Genomic DNA, 12,076 nt, shown 5'->3' with positions numbered 1-12,076 from the left:
TAAAGCGCCTTGCCAGCAAGTTAAGCTAATTTCATGAAAGCGCTGGGAGGAAGGTCATGGACTGGATTCCAGCTTATTAATAATGTCGAGCTTCATTTGAACCATTCAGGAAATTCCTCCCAGTTGCCTCCAGCAAACTGCCACAGGTTGCTACTTTCCTCTGAAATCAACAGTCTTCCCATATGCAAATGTGGATTTTTCTGTTTTTCCCTAGAAAATAATTAAAGTCACAGAGCCCAATAAATACTTAAACAGATTGTGGTTTTAATTAAAAACCTTTCTCCAAGCCTGCAGCTGCAGGTCTCTCTTCCCAAACAGGCACACTGGTGACAGCTGCAAATATGAGAACCTGGGTTTAAGCATCTGAGACTAGAAAGACTTTACAAATAATGATAATAGCAATTCTGATTTTTACCTGTGCCATGGTGTGTGGGAGGTACAGGAGGAATGAAGAGAGATTTTAGGGGGAGGGCCAAGGCCTTTCTTCCTACTGGAGAGGCAGTACACAAACATATAGGAGCATGCTCAGTGGAACATCTCATCATACCTGTACCCAGTGCTGTAAGATAATAATGATAGTTAATTCTAGCTATTGTTGGGAGGCAGGGAATAGCTCATTTCTGAGTACTACCTAAGTGCCAGTGTTTTGCATGCATTGACTCACTTAATCCTCACAGCAACCCAATAAAACAGTTATTCTTATTTATACCCTCCACTCCACTGCCCCCACTCCACACAGAGAGGTTAAGTAACTTGGCCAAGGTCACACAGTGCATACACGGTGAAGTCAGATGCTAGCACCTTCCCTCCTAACCACTATGTAGAGTGTGTATGAGGAGAAGGAGAGATGGAAGTTGGGATTGAAGTGTGTTAGTCTCTCAGTCGTGTCCAACTCTTTGTTGAACCCCAAGGACTGTAGCCCACCAGGCTTCTCTGTCCATGGAACTCTCCAGGCAAGAATACTGGAGTGGGTTGCCATGCATTCTCTAGGGGATCTTCCTGACCCAGGGATTAAACCCAGGTCTCCTGCATTGCCAGCAGATTCTTTATCATCTGAGCCAAGGTTGAGGACAGGCTGGGGGTGGTGGTGGTGGTGTGGTTTTATAAACAAGGACTACAGAAGCTGAAAGGTGGGAAGCTGTGGGTTTAAGAGATTTTGGCTGGAGGGCAGGTGGGAAGGGTCTCCTGAATAGGTTGCTATGCTGAAGATACTTGATGCCCTTCTGGGTTCTGGCTTTCTTACTCTCAGAGACCCTTGTTCTTTCATTAAATCACCTGCCTGTCACATTAAATACAAGGGCATGATTTCCAAGTCATTGTCTGCTAATTCCATCATCTCTGTGATTTCTATTTCTGTTGACTAATTTTTTTCTTAGTTATGGGTCCTATATCCACCTTCTTTACAAGTACAGTAAGTTTTGGTTGGACATGGCCCATTATGGATGTTTGGATTTTTGTTCTTTTCCTTTAAAAAGCATTGAGCTTTTCTTTAGGAAGGCAGTAAATAAATACAAGGGCGTGTACAACTCTGCGTGCAGTTGCAAAGGAATGGTCTGCACAATGTTATATGTCCTAAACATTTCATCAAACGTCTACTACTTCCAACTCTGCAGTTTTCTATTTCCTTCTTAGAGCCTGAAAGAGATTTTGTTTTTCAGATACAGGCATTTTATAGGTCTGGCAAAATCAGAAGACCTAAGGTCGGCCTTCTAGCCGTGTGTGTGTGTGTGTGTGTGTGTGTGTGTGTGTGTGTTAGTCGTTCAGTCGTGTCCGACTCATTGCGACCCACAGGCTGTAGCCTACCAGGCTCCTCCATCCTTGGGATTTTTCCAGGCAAGGGTACTGGAGTGGGTTGCCATTCTCTTCTCCGGTCCAAGCCTGGGTACTGGACTCAAAGAGAAAGCACTTAGCCCGCACAGGGAAGGTAGGGGAGGAGTACAGGGTGGCTTCCTCCCAGGAGAAAGAAACTTCTTCGTTGCTCACCGAGTATCCAGAAGGTGCCAACTGTGCCCTCGGCGTGGGAAACACAGCGGGGTGCAAAGCGAGGACTGTGCCTGTGTTGTGCGGGGGTGAAGAGGCTGCAGATTCCTGGGACGTCCGCTGAGTGGTGGGCATGGGGACGAAAGCTTTGTTGCTTGGGTTAGCATGTCCCACTTCGGAATGTCGCACCGCGGGATGAAGAACCGGGAGCCGCGCAGGCTTCGGTCCTGGCCCCGGTTCGAGCCTCAGAACCTCCCGGCCCAAGGTACCCCAGCCGCTGCCCTGCGCCTCTGAGCCCGACAGGCGGTTTCCAGCAGGGGGAGCGCGCGAACCAGCCCTGGGCCCTAGCTTTGAATAGAATCCGGGTAGCTTAGTGCCGGGATCCAGGGGGTCTCAACTCTCCCTACCCTCGGAACCGTGAGGGTCGGCAAGGTCGCAGTTAAAAGTCCACAAAAAGCTGCCCAGAGCTCGAGTTATCCTCTCTGGGTGAATCTAGGGTCGGCACCACAGCCTGGTCCAAAAACCTTAGCCTAGATTCTGCAGATTTCAAACCTGGGCCTCCACGCTGGCGTCTTGGAAACTTGTACCCCGTCTCTCCCCTATTTCCACGCACCTAATTAGGTGTCTGTTTCTTTAACCATAAAAGACGTAGGCGGAGGTGGGGGTGGTATCTTCGCTCCCGGTTCCCCAACCCTTCAGTAACTGTACCATCATCCACATTACAAACATTAGAGAGGCTGGCTCTTGCGCGCCTGGCGGCGCCGGTGGAAATACGCGCAGCCTTCTCCAAGAGGAGCTCGGAGCCTGATCCTGGAGTCGTAGCTCCCAACCGAGACCTCGGCGGACTCTGCCCGGGGCGACTCGGGCTCCAGCCCTGCCTTGGCGGGCACTGAACTCTTCAGGGTTCAAGGCGGGGGTAAGGGTTGTCTTTTTTCCCCAAGGCAGGCTCGGGGAACAAAAGCGCTTGCAGGAGAGTGGGTGGGAGCTGCGGGGGTCCGCGGGAATTGACGCCCTCTCCTGGGTGGCTACTGCGCCCTTAGCCCCTCTCCAGGCTCCTGGAGCCCTGTCTCCCTGCCAAATTCACCTGACTTCTGCATCCCCGGGAAAAGAGCAAGGAAGGGGGTCTTTCTTGGCTCTCGGGCCCCAGAGGTTCCCAGGTTGGGCGAGTCCCCGCGGTCGAGGGAAGTTCTTCTGCGGAGAGAGAGGTCATTTTTCCTTCCATTCCCCAGCCTCTGTCTTCCAGTCCCTCAACCCTTCCGAGCTACCCTAACCCTGCCTCCCCTTAGGCTTCCTAGCCCAAGGCAAAAAGAACCAAAACAGGGGGAGGGAGTGAAAACCGGTCCACAAGTCACCTGCCTCCAAGCCAGAGTCTAGGTCACTGCCTTTAAGCCAGACACCCCTCCCCCTGCCAAAGAAAGTCTCCAGGACCCCCCATCCAGGACTCTATTCTCCAACCTGGCTGCAGGGCCCCCATCTCCCCAGATCCCTCTTATTCGACCAAGGCTCCTGGAATTGCCCTTCAAGATTCCCAAGTCGCTCAGACTGTACATCCAGGAAACCCCCCTTGCTGAGCAGACAAAGAAGCTGTGCCAGGCCCGCGGCCGGCGCCATGGGGACCTACTGGTGCCGCCCCTACCTCGTGGTCAAGAGCCTCTTACCCCTCCTCCCTCCTCGAAGCCACCTTCTCCCTCTGGGTGCCCCCATCACCTTCCCCGGAGGTGTCTGTAGGGATTACAGACACAGGCAAGTGAAGTGAAGTTCAGGGTTCTGAATTCTGGGTTGATGAGATGCGCTGGTCCCATCAGGGCTGCCTGTAGCGACCGCAGGAATAGGCGAGAGGAAAGGATGCGGAGTATGCATGGAGCAGTCTGTTCATATTTAATTTACAAAGCCTCCTCGGAACCCCTCGTGGGGTGGTCTCTTTAGATGCAGCCCTCCTCACCCGTCGCTCTCCCCCACCTACTCAGCTCATTAAAATGCTCAAATTCAAGTAAGAAGATTGATCTCAGAGGCCCCAAACCGACCCACCTCCAGAGACCGCCTTGGCCGGAGTGAGGGCTGGGGGGCCAAGAGCCCCCAGAGTGCTCAGTGTCTACGGAAAAACCGAGGAACGGGGCTCTGCATGTTCACCGCCTGCACCCTCCTTTCCGATTCTGGTCAGCAACTCTGTCTCCAGGGCTGTCATAGACACTGTGGGGGAACAGAAGTCGAGTTCTATACAAATGCATGGACATCCCTGAGCCTCCACTTTCTTGTCGCTAGAAGAATTGTCGGAGTTTCGCCAGAGACTGGAAGAGCAAATATTCGAGTCTGCTGAGGCCGACTGTTGTGTGAGGGTGTGAGACAGTAGGGCGGTATCGGGGCTGCGGAGGCTGTCAGGGATAGTGGGGGGGGCGGTGGTGGCTGATGGTGTGTTTGCTGGTTAGACCGTGAAGACGTTGGTGGGGGCGGAGGAGGGAGAGAGATGCTCAAGCCTTACATCCCCAACCCACAGTGCTCAAAAGGAGCAGACGTTTTGTAACCATGCCTCTCCATCCCGCCGTCTGCTGCAGCCTCGGAGCCCCAAGCTAGCAAGACCAGAGGGCGAGGCGCTGGGGTGCGCCTGGGTGGGCTTCCTGGGAGCGCAGGATGGTACCCAAGCGCCCTGCCCTACTCTGCGATACGCACGGTCCCATACGCTGGGCGGTGGGCTTCAAGCACTGGGTTAGCCACAAAAGACAAGACGTACGCAGTCCAGCTGAGGAGGCTGGGCTGGGGCGGTGGTGGGCTGGGGAGGGGAGCGTCGCTTCTCCGCGCGCCCAGCAGGGCGGTGCGTTCTAGTCTCCGGGTTGGGCTGTTGGGGGTGGGGAGGGGGCGGGGAAGACCGGGGCTTGTAGCTGCCCGGATCCAGGCAAAAATAGCAGGGAGGGTGAGGCGCTCTGCTAACACTATCAATTATGCATCGTGTTGAACGTGGCTTCGGGGAGGAGGCGGCTAGCAGCGAGGGTGCGGGAAGGAAGGGTCCGCGCGAGCCGGGCGGCGCGCAGCTCAGCCAGTCCCGGGCGAGGTCTGTCGGCACCACCGCCTGCCTTTGCAGAAAGAGTTTTAAGGCAAAGACACGCCTCCCCCACTTCAGGCGTGCGCCTTTCCTTCCCCCAATTCCTCAAAGATGGTTTGTCTCACGTGTTGCGGGGCGTAAAAGAGGCTCGCATTCAATTAGCAGCAAAGCTAACGGGCCCTGGCGGGACCCGGGCGTGAGGGTGAGTGCGCATGAATGTGTGTGCGTGCAGGAGGAGGAGAATGGTGAGTGTCCCGGGTGTGAACACTCACCGGCGAGTGAAAATGTGCGTGAACGAAGCGAGAGCTCAACACATTGGCGCGATTATTACATGATGATGGGTGATTCTAATATTGAAGAGCAACTGTGTGGACGGTGTGAGGGTCTGTGTCTGTGCCAACATGTTTGAACAGGGGGAGGGGGCTGTATAATTAAGAATAGTGCTCATGTCTGCAGATGTGTAGATGAAGGGGAAACGTGGGTTTTGGGAGTGCGGTGAACTAGAAAGAGCCAAGTCGAGGGCGGTGGGCGTGGGGGCGCCTCTTTGTGACCAGGGGACGAATCTCTACGGCTTTAACAAATGTAGATGATGCGGGAGGTGGGAGAGGCTGCGCAAAGCCCCGCAGCCCGGGAGGACTCTTCAATCTGCAGCCGGTGAGAGGTGCGGGGAGACAGATGCGAAAGAGAAAACTGAAGTGGGACCTCAGGGCCAGGGGAATCCGCAACTTACCTGTCCCTTTCTCTGCCTCTCTACCATCTTCCCCCACAGTCGCAGCAACAGATGTGGGAAGCGCCCTTGGGCTGTCGTCCTGGCTCCGCGACATCCAGTCTGGAGAGGGGGTTGCAACCCGAGGGCAGCGCACGGAGAGTTGGAGAGCAGCCGGTAAGCCTCGGAGACCACTGCACAACCCTGACCCAGGAAGGTGTAGAGTCCGTCCAGGGTGCCAGACCCTGCTGGCTCTTGCAAGCAGGAGACGGGGAGCAGAGGGGAGGGGCTTTCCCTCGGGAACAAGAGGAAGTGGGGGATGCCGGTTCTAAAGACCGGAGTGTGGGAGGGGCTCTGGCAACCTGTCAGGAGCCCTAAGTGGAAGCCGGGATTCTGTTTGTAGGTGCGTTTGTTGTGACTGGGGATAAGAATCTTTTTTGGGGGGAGGCGGGGGCGTTGTCAGGCATCTGGGCTGCAGAAGAGAGGCCAAATTTTGAACCTTCTACTTGATTAGCTAGTGACAGCCGCCTTGACCCCACTGGCTAGGGACACCCCCTCACCCCATGGGAGGTCCCGAGGGGGAAGTAAGAATCTTTAGTGACATCCCTCCATTGCTCTTGGTCCCAGCTTGGAGAAGGAAGGTTGACTGAGCAGCCCTGATGGTTTTCCCCTCCCTGGAGTTGCAGCCCCCGGGGAAGGCAGCTTTGATTGCAGCCCGAGAGGGGCCTGGCGAGTCTGCTTCCCCGTTCCCGTCCCAGTCTTCTTGCCACCTGCAGCAAGTTCACACCTTTTGCTGAGCCGCTGGGATTTCAGTCTCAGAGGGCTGTCTACAGACGCAAGTGCCCGCCTGTGTCCCGGTATGTGGGTCCGCGCATGTGAGGATTTGTGCCCTGATGTCTGTCAGTTCCAACAATGAACAGGAAAGTGCCTTGCCCGGTGCTGGAGAACGCTGTACAAATGCTGTGTTCAGTTCAGAGAACAATGAGGTCTCCAGAGGATATGGTGCCTGTGTCTGGGTGTCTTTGTGTTTGTCTGTCTATTAAATGTGTTGGGACCCCCTAAACAGAAGTCCCGGTTTGATGGCAGGCGCCTGGGCTTGTGTTGTATTGTCCGGTGTCTGTATGGGCGTGTGTGGGCGATTTCTGTGCAGTGCGACAAAGAGTTCAGGGGAGGACAGACAGTCATGGACAAAAATAGCCTATGTATCCCTTTCACTGAGTTAAACCTAGGGTTAGAAACAGAGTCAGGGATCAATGCAAAGCTCAGGGCAGACCGGGTATAGGCCCAGCCTGTGGAGGGTCTAGCTGTGGAGGCTGACGGGATAGGTAGAGAGAAAAGAGCGAGGTAGGAGGCTGCTAGAAAAGGAAGTCCTGAGAGGGAGCACGCATTGAATCCCGAGACTTATTGAGCTCCAACTCGTGCCTAAGAGAGACTCTGGGCCCAGAGCAGAAAGTTACCAGAGCCCTGCGATCTGCCCTAGACAGGTTTACAGGAGGCAGAGCTTGGCAGGGGAGGGAAGCTGGAGCTCGGTGAGTCACATTCTCCCCCTCCCTCTCCCCGTCCTACGCCTACCCCCTCCCTCTCCCATGCCTATCCTACCCCCACCCCACGCCTACCATCCCCTCACCCCGCCCCCCCCCCCACCCCCGTTTCCACCTGCAGGATCAGCGATGGTGCCCTTGAGGGCCCTGTGTCTGGCTTGGGCGCTGCTAGGAGCGGCCACAGCGTGCCCAGAGCCGTGCGCCTGCGTGGACAAGTACGCGCACCAGTTCGCCGACTGCGCCTACAAAGAGCTGCGCGAGGTTCCAGAAGGACTGCCGGCCAACGTGACCACGCTCAGTCTGTCGGCGAACAAGATCACCGTATTGCGGCGCGGGGCTTTCGCCGACGTCACGCAGGTCACCTCGCTGTGGTTGGCGCACAATGAGGTGCGCACGGTGGAACCCGGCTCGCTGGCCGTGCTGAGCCAGCTCAAGAACCTCGACCTGAGCCACAACCTCATATCCAGCTTCCCATGGAGCGACCTGCGTAATCTGAGCGCGCTACAGCTGCTCAAGATGAACCACAACCGCCTGGGCTCGTTGCCCCGGGACGCACTCGGTGCGCTGCCTGATCTGCGCTCTCTGCGCATCAACAACAACCGGCTTCGCACACTGGCTCCCGGCACCTTCGACGCGCTAAGCGCGCTGTCGCATCTGCAACTCTACCACAACCCCTTCCACTGCAGTTGCAGTCTTGTGTGGCTGCAGGCCTGGGCCGCGAGCACCCGGGTCTCCTTGCCCGAGCCCGACTCCATCGCGTGCGCCTCGCCTCCTGAGCTGCAGGGCGTGCCGGTGCATCGCCTGCCAGCCCTGTCCTGTGTACCGCCCAGTGTGCATCTGAGTATGGAGCCGCCGCCCGAAGCGCCAGGCAGCCCCCTGCCCTCTGGCCTGACGCTCATGGTACACTGCGTCGCCGAAGGACACCCCACGCCCCGCCTGCAATGGCAACTTCAGATCCCGGGTGGCACCGTAGTGCTAGCCCCGCAAGTCCTGAGCGGGGAGGACGGCGGGGACGGGGCGGAAGACGGGGAGGGGGAAGGAGATGGGGACGGGCCAACGCAGACAGAGGCCCCAACCCTGACTCCAGCACATGCCTGGCCGGCTCCCCCAGCCACCCAGCGCTTCCTGGCCCTCACCAATGGCTCCCTGTTGGTGCCCTTCCTGAGTGCCAAGGAGGCAGGCGTCTACACCTGCCGTGCCCACAACGAGCTGGGCGCCAACTCCACGTCGGTTCGTGTGGCAGTGGCAGCTGCCGGCCCCCCAAAGCACGCTCCTGGCGCAGGGGGAGACCCTGATGGGCAGGCTCCAACCTCTGAGCGTAAGTCCACAGCTAAAACCCGGGGCAACAGCGTCTTAACGTCCAAGCCCGAAGGCAAAATCAAAGGCCAAGGCGTGGGCCGGGTTAGCGTCCTCGGGGATTCAGAGATGGGGCCGGAGCAGGAGGAGGCGGAGGAGGAGGCAGGTGAGGGTGAAGAAGCGGAAAATCAGGTCCCCGCCGACCCAATGGAGGAGCAGCGCTGTGGCCAAGGAGACCTCTCGCGGTACGTGTCCAACCACGCCTTCAACCAGAGCGCCGAGCTCAAGCCTCACGTTTTTGAGCTGGGCGTCATCGCGCTGGACGTGGCGGAGCGGGAGGCGCGGGTGCAGCTGACGCCCTTGGCGGCTCGCTGGGGCCCGGGGCCCGGGGGCGCTTCGGGAGGAGGGCGACCCGGGCGGCGGCCACTGCGCCTGCTTTATCTGTGCCCGGCGGGGGGCGGCGCAGCAGTGCAGTGGTCGCGTGTAGAGGAGGGCGTCAACGCCTACTGGTTCCGTGGCCTGCGGCCCGGCACCAACTACTCCGTGTGCCTGGCGCTAGCAGGCGAGGCCTGCCACGTGCAAGTGGTGTTCGCCACCAAGAAAGAGCTGCCCTCGCTGCTGGTGATCGTGGCGGTGAGCGTGTTCCTTCTGGTGCTGGCCACCGTGCCCCTGCTGGGCGCCGCCTGCTGCCATCTGCTGGCCAAACACCCGGGCAAGCCCTACCGCCTAATCCTGAGGCCGCAGGCCCCCGACCCCATGGAGAAGCGCATCGCCGCCGACTTCGACCCGCGCGCCTCCTACCTCGAGTCCGAGAAAAGCTACCCCGCAGGTGGCGAGGCGGGCGGGGAGGAGCCAGAAGAGGCCCCCGGGGAGGGCCTTGACGAAGATGCGGAGCAGGGGGACCCCAGTGGGGACCTGCAGAGAGAGGAGAGCCTGGCGGCTTGCTCGCTGGTGGAATCCCAGTCCAAGGCCAACCAAGAGGAGTTCGAGGCGGGCTCCGAGTACAGTGACCGGTTGCCCTTGGGTGCCGAAGCGGTCGACATCGCCCAGGAGATTAATGGCAACTACAGGCAGACGGTGGGCTGAACCCCCAGCCTACCAGGCGGCCCATCACCGTCCCCGACCTCGGGTATCTGGGAGCAGAGGCGTAGGGCTGTTAGGATTTATGCCCCAACCCCACCTTCACTTCCTCCACCTCCTTACCCTGACTACTGGGAGCGTCCAGTGGGGAGTGGGACGATTCCACCAGTCCCACCCACGACGGTCGTTGTCCCTGTGGGCTGAATTCCCCTCCATGCAAGCACAGTTCCCCCCCCCCCCCCCCCCCCCCCCCGCTCCTCCCGCCCTGTGTGAGACACCATCCGCTGACCGTGAGGCGAACTCCAAGCCTCTCCATTCCCATTCCAATTATCTGCGCAATCCCGCCCCGGAGCCCACTTCACTGTGGGCCCGGAAGCCGAAGGAAATAGAAGAAGACGTTGGAAATATCTGATGGTCATGCTGTGGCTCGCGGTCAGCCCGGGACCCCCAGCAGACGTCCCTGGCGTGGAGCGCTATGGCGTCCCGCCTCAACCCCCTACTCTGCCCTTTCCGGGGCTGCGCATCCCAGAAACCAGGATTCGGCGGCAATCCCGTTTCTAGTTTCAAAGCCCCCTCCTGCCTGGAAACCAAACGCTTCTGTACTTTCATCGTTTCTTCACTTCGGACCGGCTGGAGCCGAGCCGGGTGCCTGGGGCGCATTTCAGCGCCGCACTTTGATTTTCGTATTTTCGTTGTGTTCCAAGACAGCGACTCTCCGGGTCTGGTGCTAACACTCCCTTCTTTGCCTCTGGTGAAAAATGTGTGTGTGTGTGTCTTGGGGTGGGGGGAATCCGTCTTCTTTCGCCCTCTCCCCTAACTTAAAGTGCCGGAGAACCACGCACCCCTTTCCCGCTGAGGGTGCGGCCTTGGTCCCGGGCCAATTTCGTTGTGGGGGACTTGGGGTTTCCGGAGACTCGACAGCTCCGCTTCCGCTGCTGCTCGCGGCCTGGACCTCAGCTAGAGAAGGGCCGGGGAGCCCAGGAAGCCTGCTCTGGCCTCCTGGATCAGGTCTCCCGTGAGGGGCTAGTGCTCCAGTTCACACAAAGCCTGCGTGTGACTGCGGCGGGGTCCTGATGGAGAAAAGCCACGGATGCTCGCGCCTCCCCCGCCCCGCCCCTCCTTCTTCGAGAATAGTGTTTGCCCGGCTGTAGCCCTAGACGAGCGTGCTCCGTAGGAGAAAAGTCTGTGTCCCGTAAAAGTGTATCAAGTATAGTGTTGGGAGTCGGGCGGGAGGGAGGGCGGGGTGGGCGCGGCAACTGGGGCGGTGGTCTTTTTTTCGTTCTTCTTGCAGAAAAGCCTAGGGGTTGGGGTGGGGGGTTAGGGGCATCGGGGACCAGACCTGTCGGTGAAGCGCAGCACAAGTGAGGCCTCGGGGCGGAATAGCCCCCTGGAGCCCGCGCCCTTTTCTAAAGGCGTCTGTATGATGTAAACAGTCAATAAAACAATCGATTTGGACTGGGCTTGGTGACTCTTTGTCGGGGGTGGGGAGGGGAACAGAGGGAGGGGATGCAAGAGGAAGCCGCAGAAGGAAGGAACCCCTGGGATCCTCCCTTTGGGGTCCTTTGTGTGATTTTTTTGCTTGACTGCTTTGTGATTTTTGCCAGGTGTTTACATCCTGGTGCCTGCTCTGTGCGCCACCAACTCAGGGATGGAGCCGGGAGACCAAGTGGGATGGGGGAGGCTGCAAGTGAGTGAGGAAGGTTAGCAGGGAGGGAGGGGTGGTTTTCTGCAGACTGAACTCTTGGGGAGCTCCAGAGTGTGTGTGTAAGTGTGAGAGCATGCACAATCCTCCCTGGTTTGACCCTATCACCATGATGGGCTGTGGCTTTGTGTGTGAGGACTGCCTAGTTTCTGTGTCTCAGCACCAGCTTGGGTTCTCTGAGGAGGTAGAGGGGCAAGACTTATGCACAAAAGTTGGCACAAGTCATGTAAAGGACAGAGCGGGCAAATGATGGAGAGCAGCAAAGGGGGAAAACTGCAAAAACAAGCTGGCACCTTTACCCCAGGAGCCGGTGTGTGTGTGTGTGTGTGTGTGTGTGTGTGTGTGTGTTGGTGGTGGCAGTGATGATGCTCAGTGAAGTGATGCATGGACACTTGGTAGGGCATGTGATGTTGGTGTGGGCTGAGGTACGTACCCTCAGGATTGGAAGCAGACTGATTTTAGTCCTAGAAACTGGGCTTCTTGGGTGGGAAACAGGAGAGAAGAGGGATGAAAAGTGACACTCCTGTCCAGCTTACAGTGCTGGGACTGGGCTGGTGTGTTTCAGCTGAATCGCGGGGTAGGAAGTGGGGTGGAAGAGGAAAGGAATAGAAAAGAGTGGGGCAGGTGAAGAGTCCATCCCTACGCTCCCTACTTCTCGCTTCCAGTCTATCTCATCCCTCACCGTCTCTATGAGTATCAGGTCTTCCTAACTGGATCAGCCCTGTCTGGAGACC

At 57.8% G+C, this 12,076-nt stretch overlaps 1 protein-coding gene and 1 long non-coding RNA gene across 3 annotated transcripts; one reads left to right on the top strand and one right to left on the bottom strand.

Annotated features, from left to right (window-relative positions):
• Positions 1-258: 258 nt before the first annotated feature.
• LOC139178218 (uncharacterized) lies at positions 259-5,837 on the bottom strand. The gene is made up of 7 exons (XR_011562641.1): positions 5,748-5,837; positions 4,009-4,170; positions 3,688-3,791; positions 1,984-3,171; positions 1,804-1,885; positions 416-559; positions 259-333 (listed from the first exon to the last, which is right to left on the bottom strand). It is a non-coding gene; the product is annotated as an uncharacterized lncRNA (long non-coding RNA).
• On the top strand, positions 5,794-10,869 carry ISLR2 (immunoglobulin superfamily containing leucine rich repeat 2). 2 transcript variants are annotated; one of them, XM_019984022.2, is made up of 3 exons: positions 5,794-5,900; positions 6,351-6,580; positions 7,386-10,869. In XM_019984022.2, the coding sequence occupies exon 3, from the start codon at positions 7,394-7,396 to the stop codon at positions 9,644-9,646; it is 2,253 nt and encodes a 750-aa protein (XP_019839581.2). In that variant the 5' UTR covers positions 5,794-5,900; positions 6,351-6,580; positions 7,386-7,393; the 3' UTR covers positions 9,647-10,869. The 2 variants fall into 2 exon arrangements, with proteins under 2 accessions (XP_019839581.2, XP_019839583.2); XM_019984024.2 differs by lacking the exon at positions 6,351-6,580 and having other exon boundaries at positions 5,796-5,900.
• The last annotated feature ends 1,207 nt before the right edge of the window (positions 10,870-12,076 follow it).

The sequence above is a fragment of the Bos indicus genome, chromosome 21 (genome assembly GCF_029378745.1).
Source record: "Bos indicus isolate NIAB-ARS_2022 breed Sahiwal x Tharparkar chromosome 21, NIAB-ARS_B.indTharparkar_mat_pri_1.0, whole genome shotgun sequence".
Classification (NCBI taxonomy): domain Eukaryota; kingdom Metazoa; phylum Chordata; class Mammalia; order Artiodactyla; family Bovidae; genus Bos; species Bos indicus.
The sequence above is the reverse complement of the archived record's forward strand: the minus strand, read 5'-3'. Positions and strand labels throughout refer to the sequence as shown.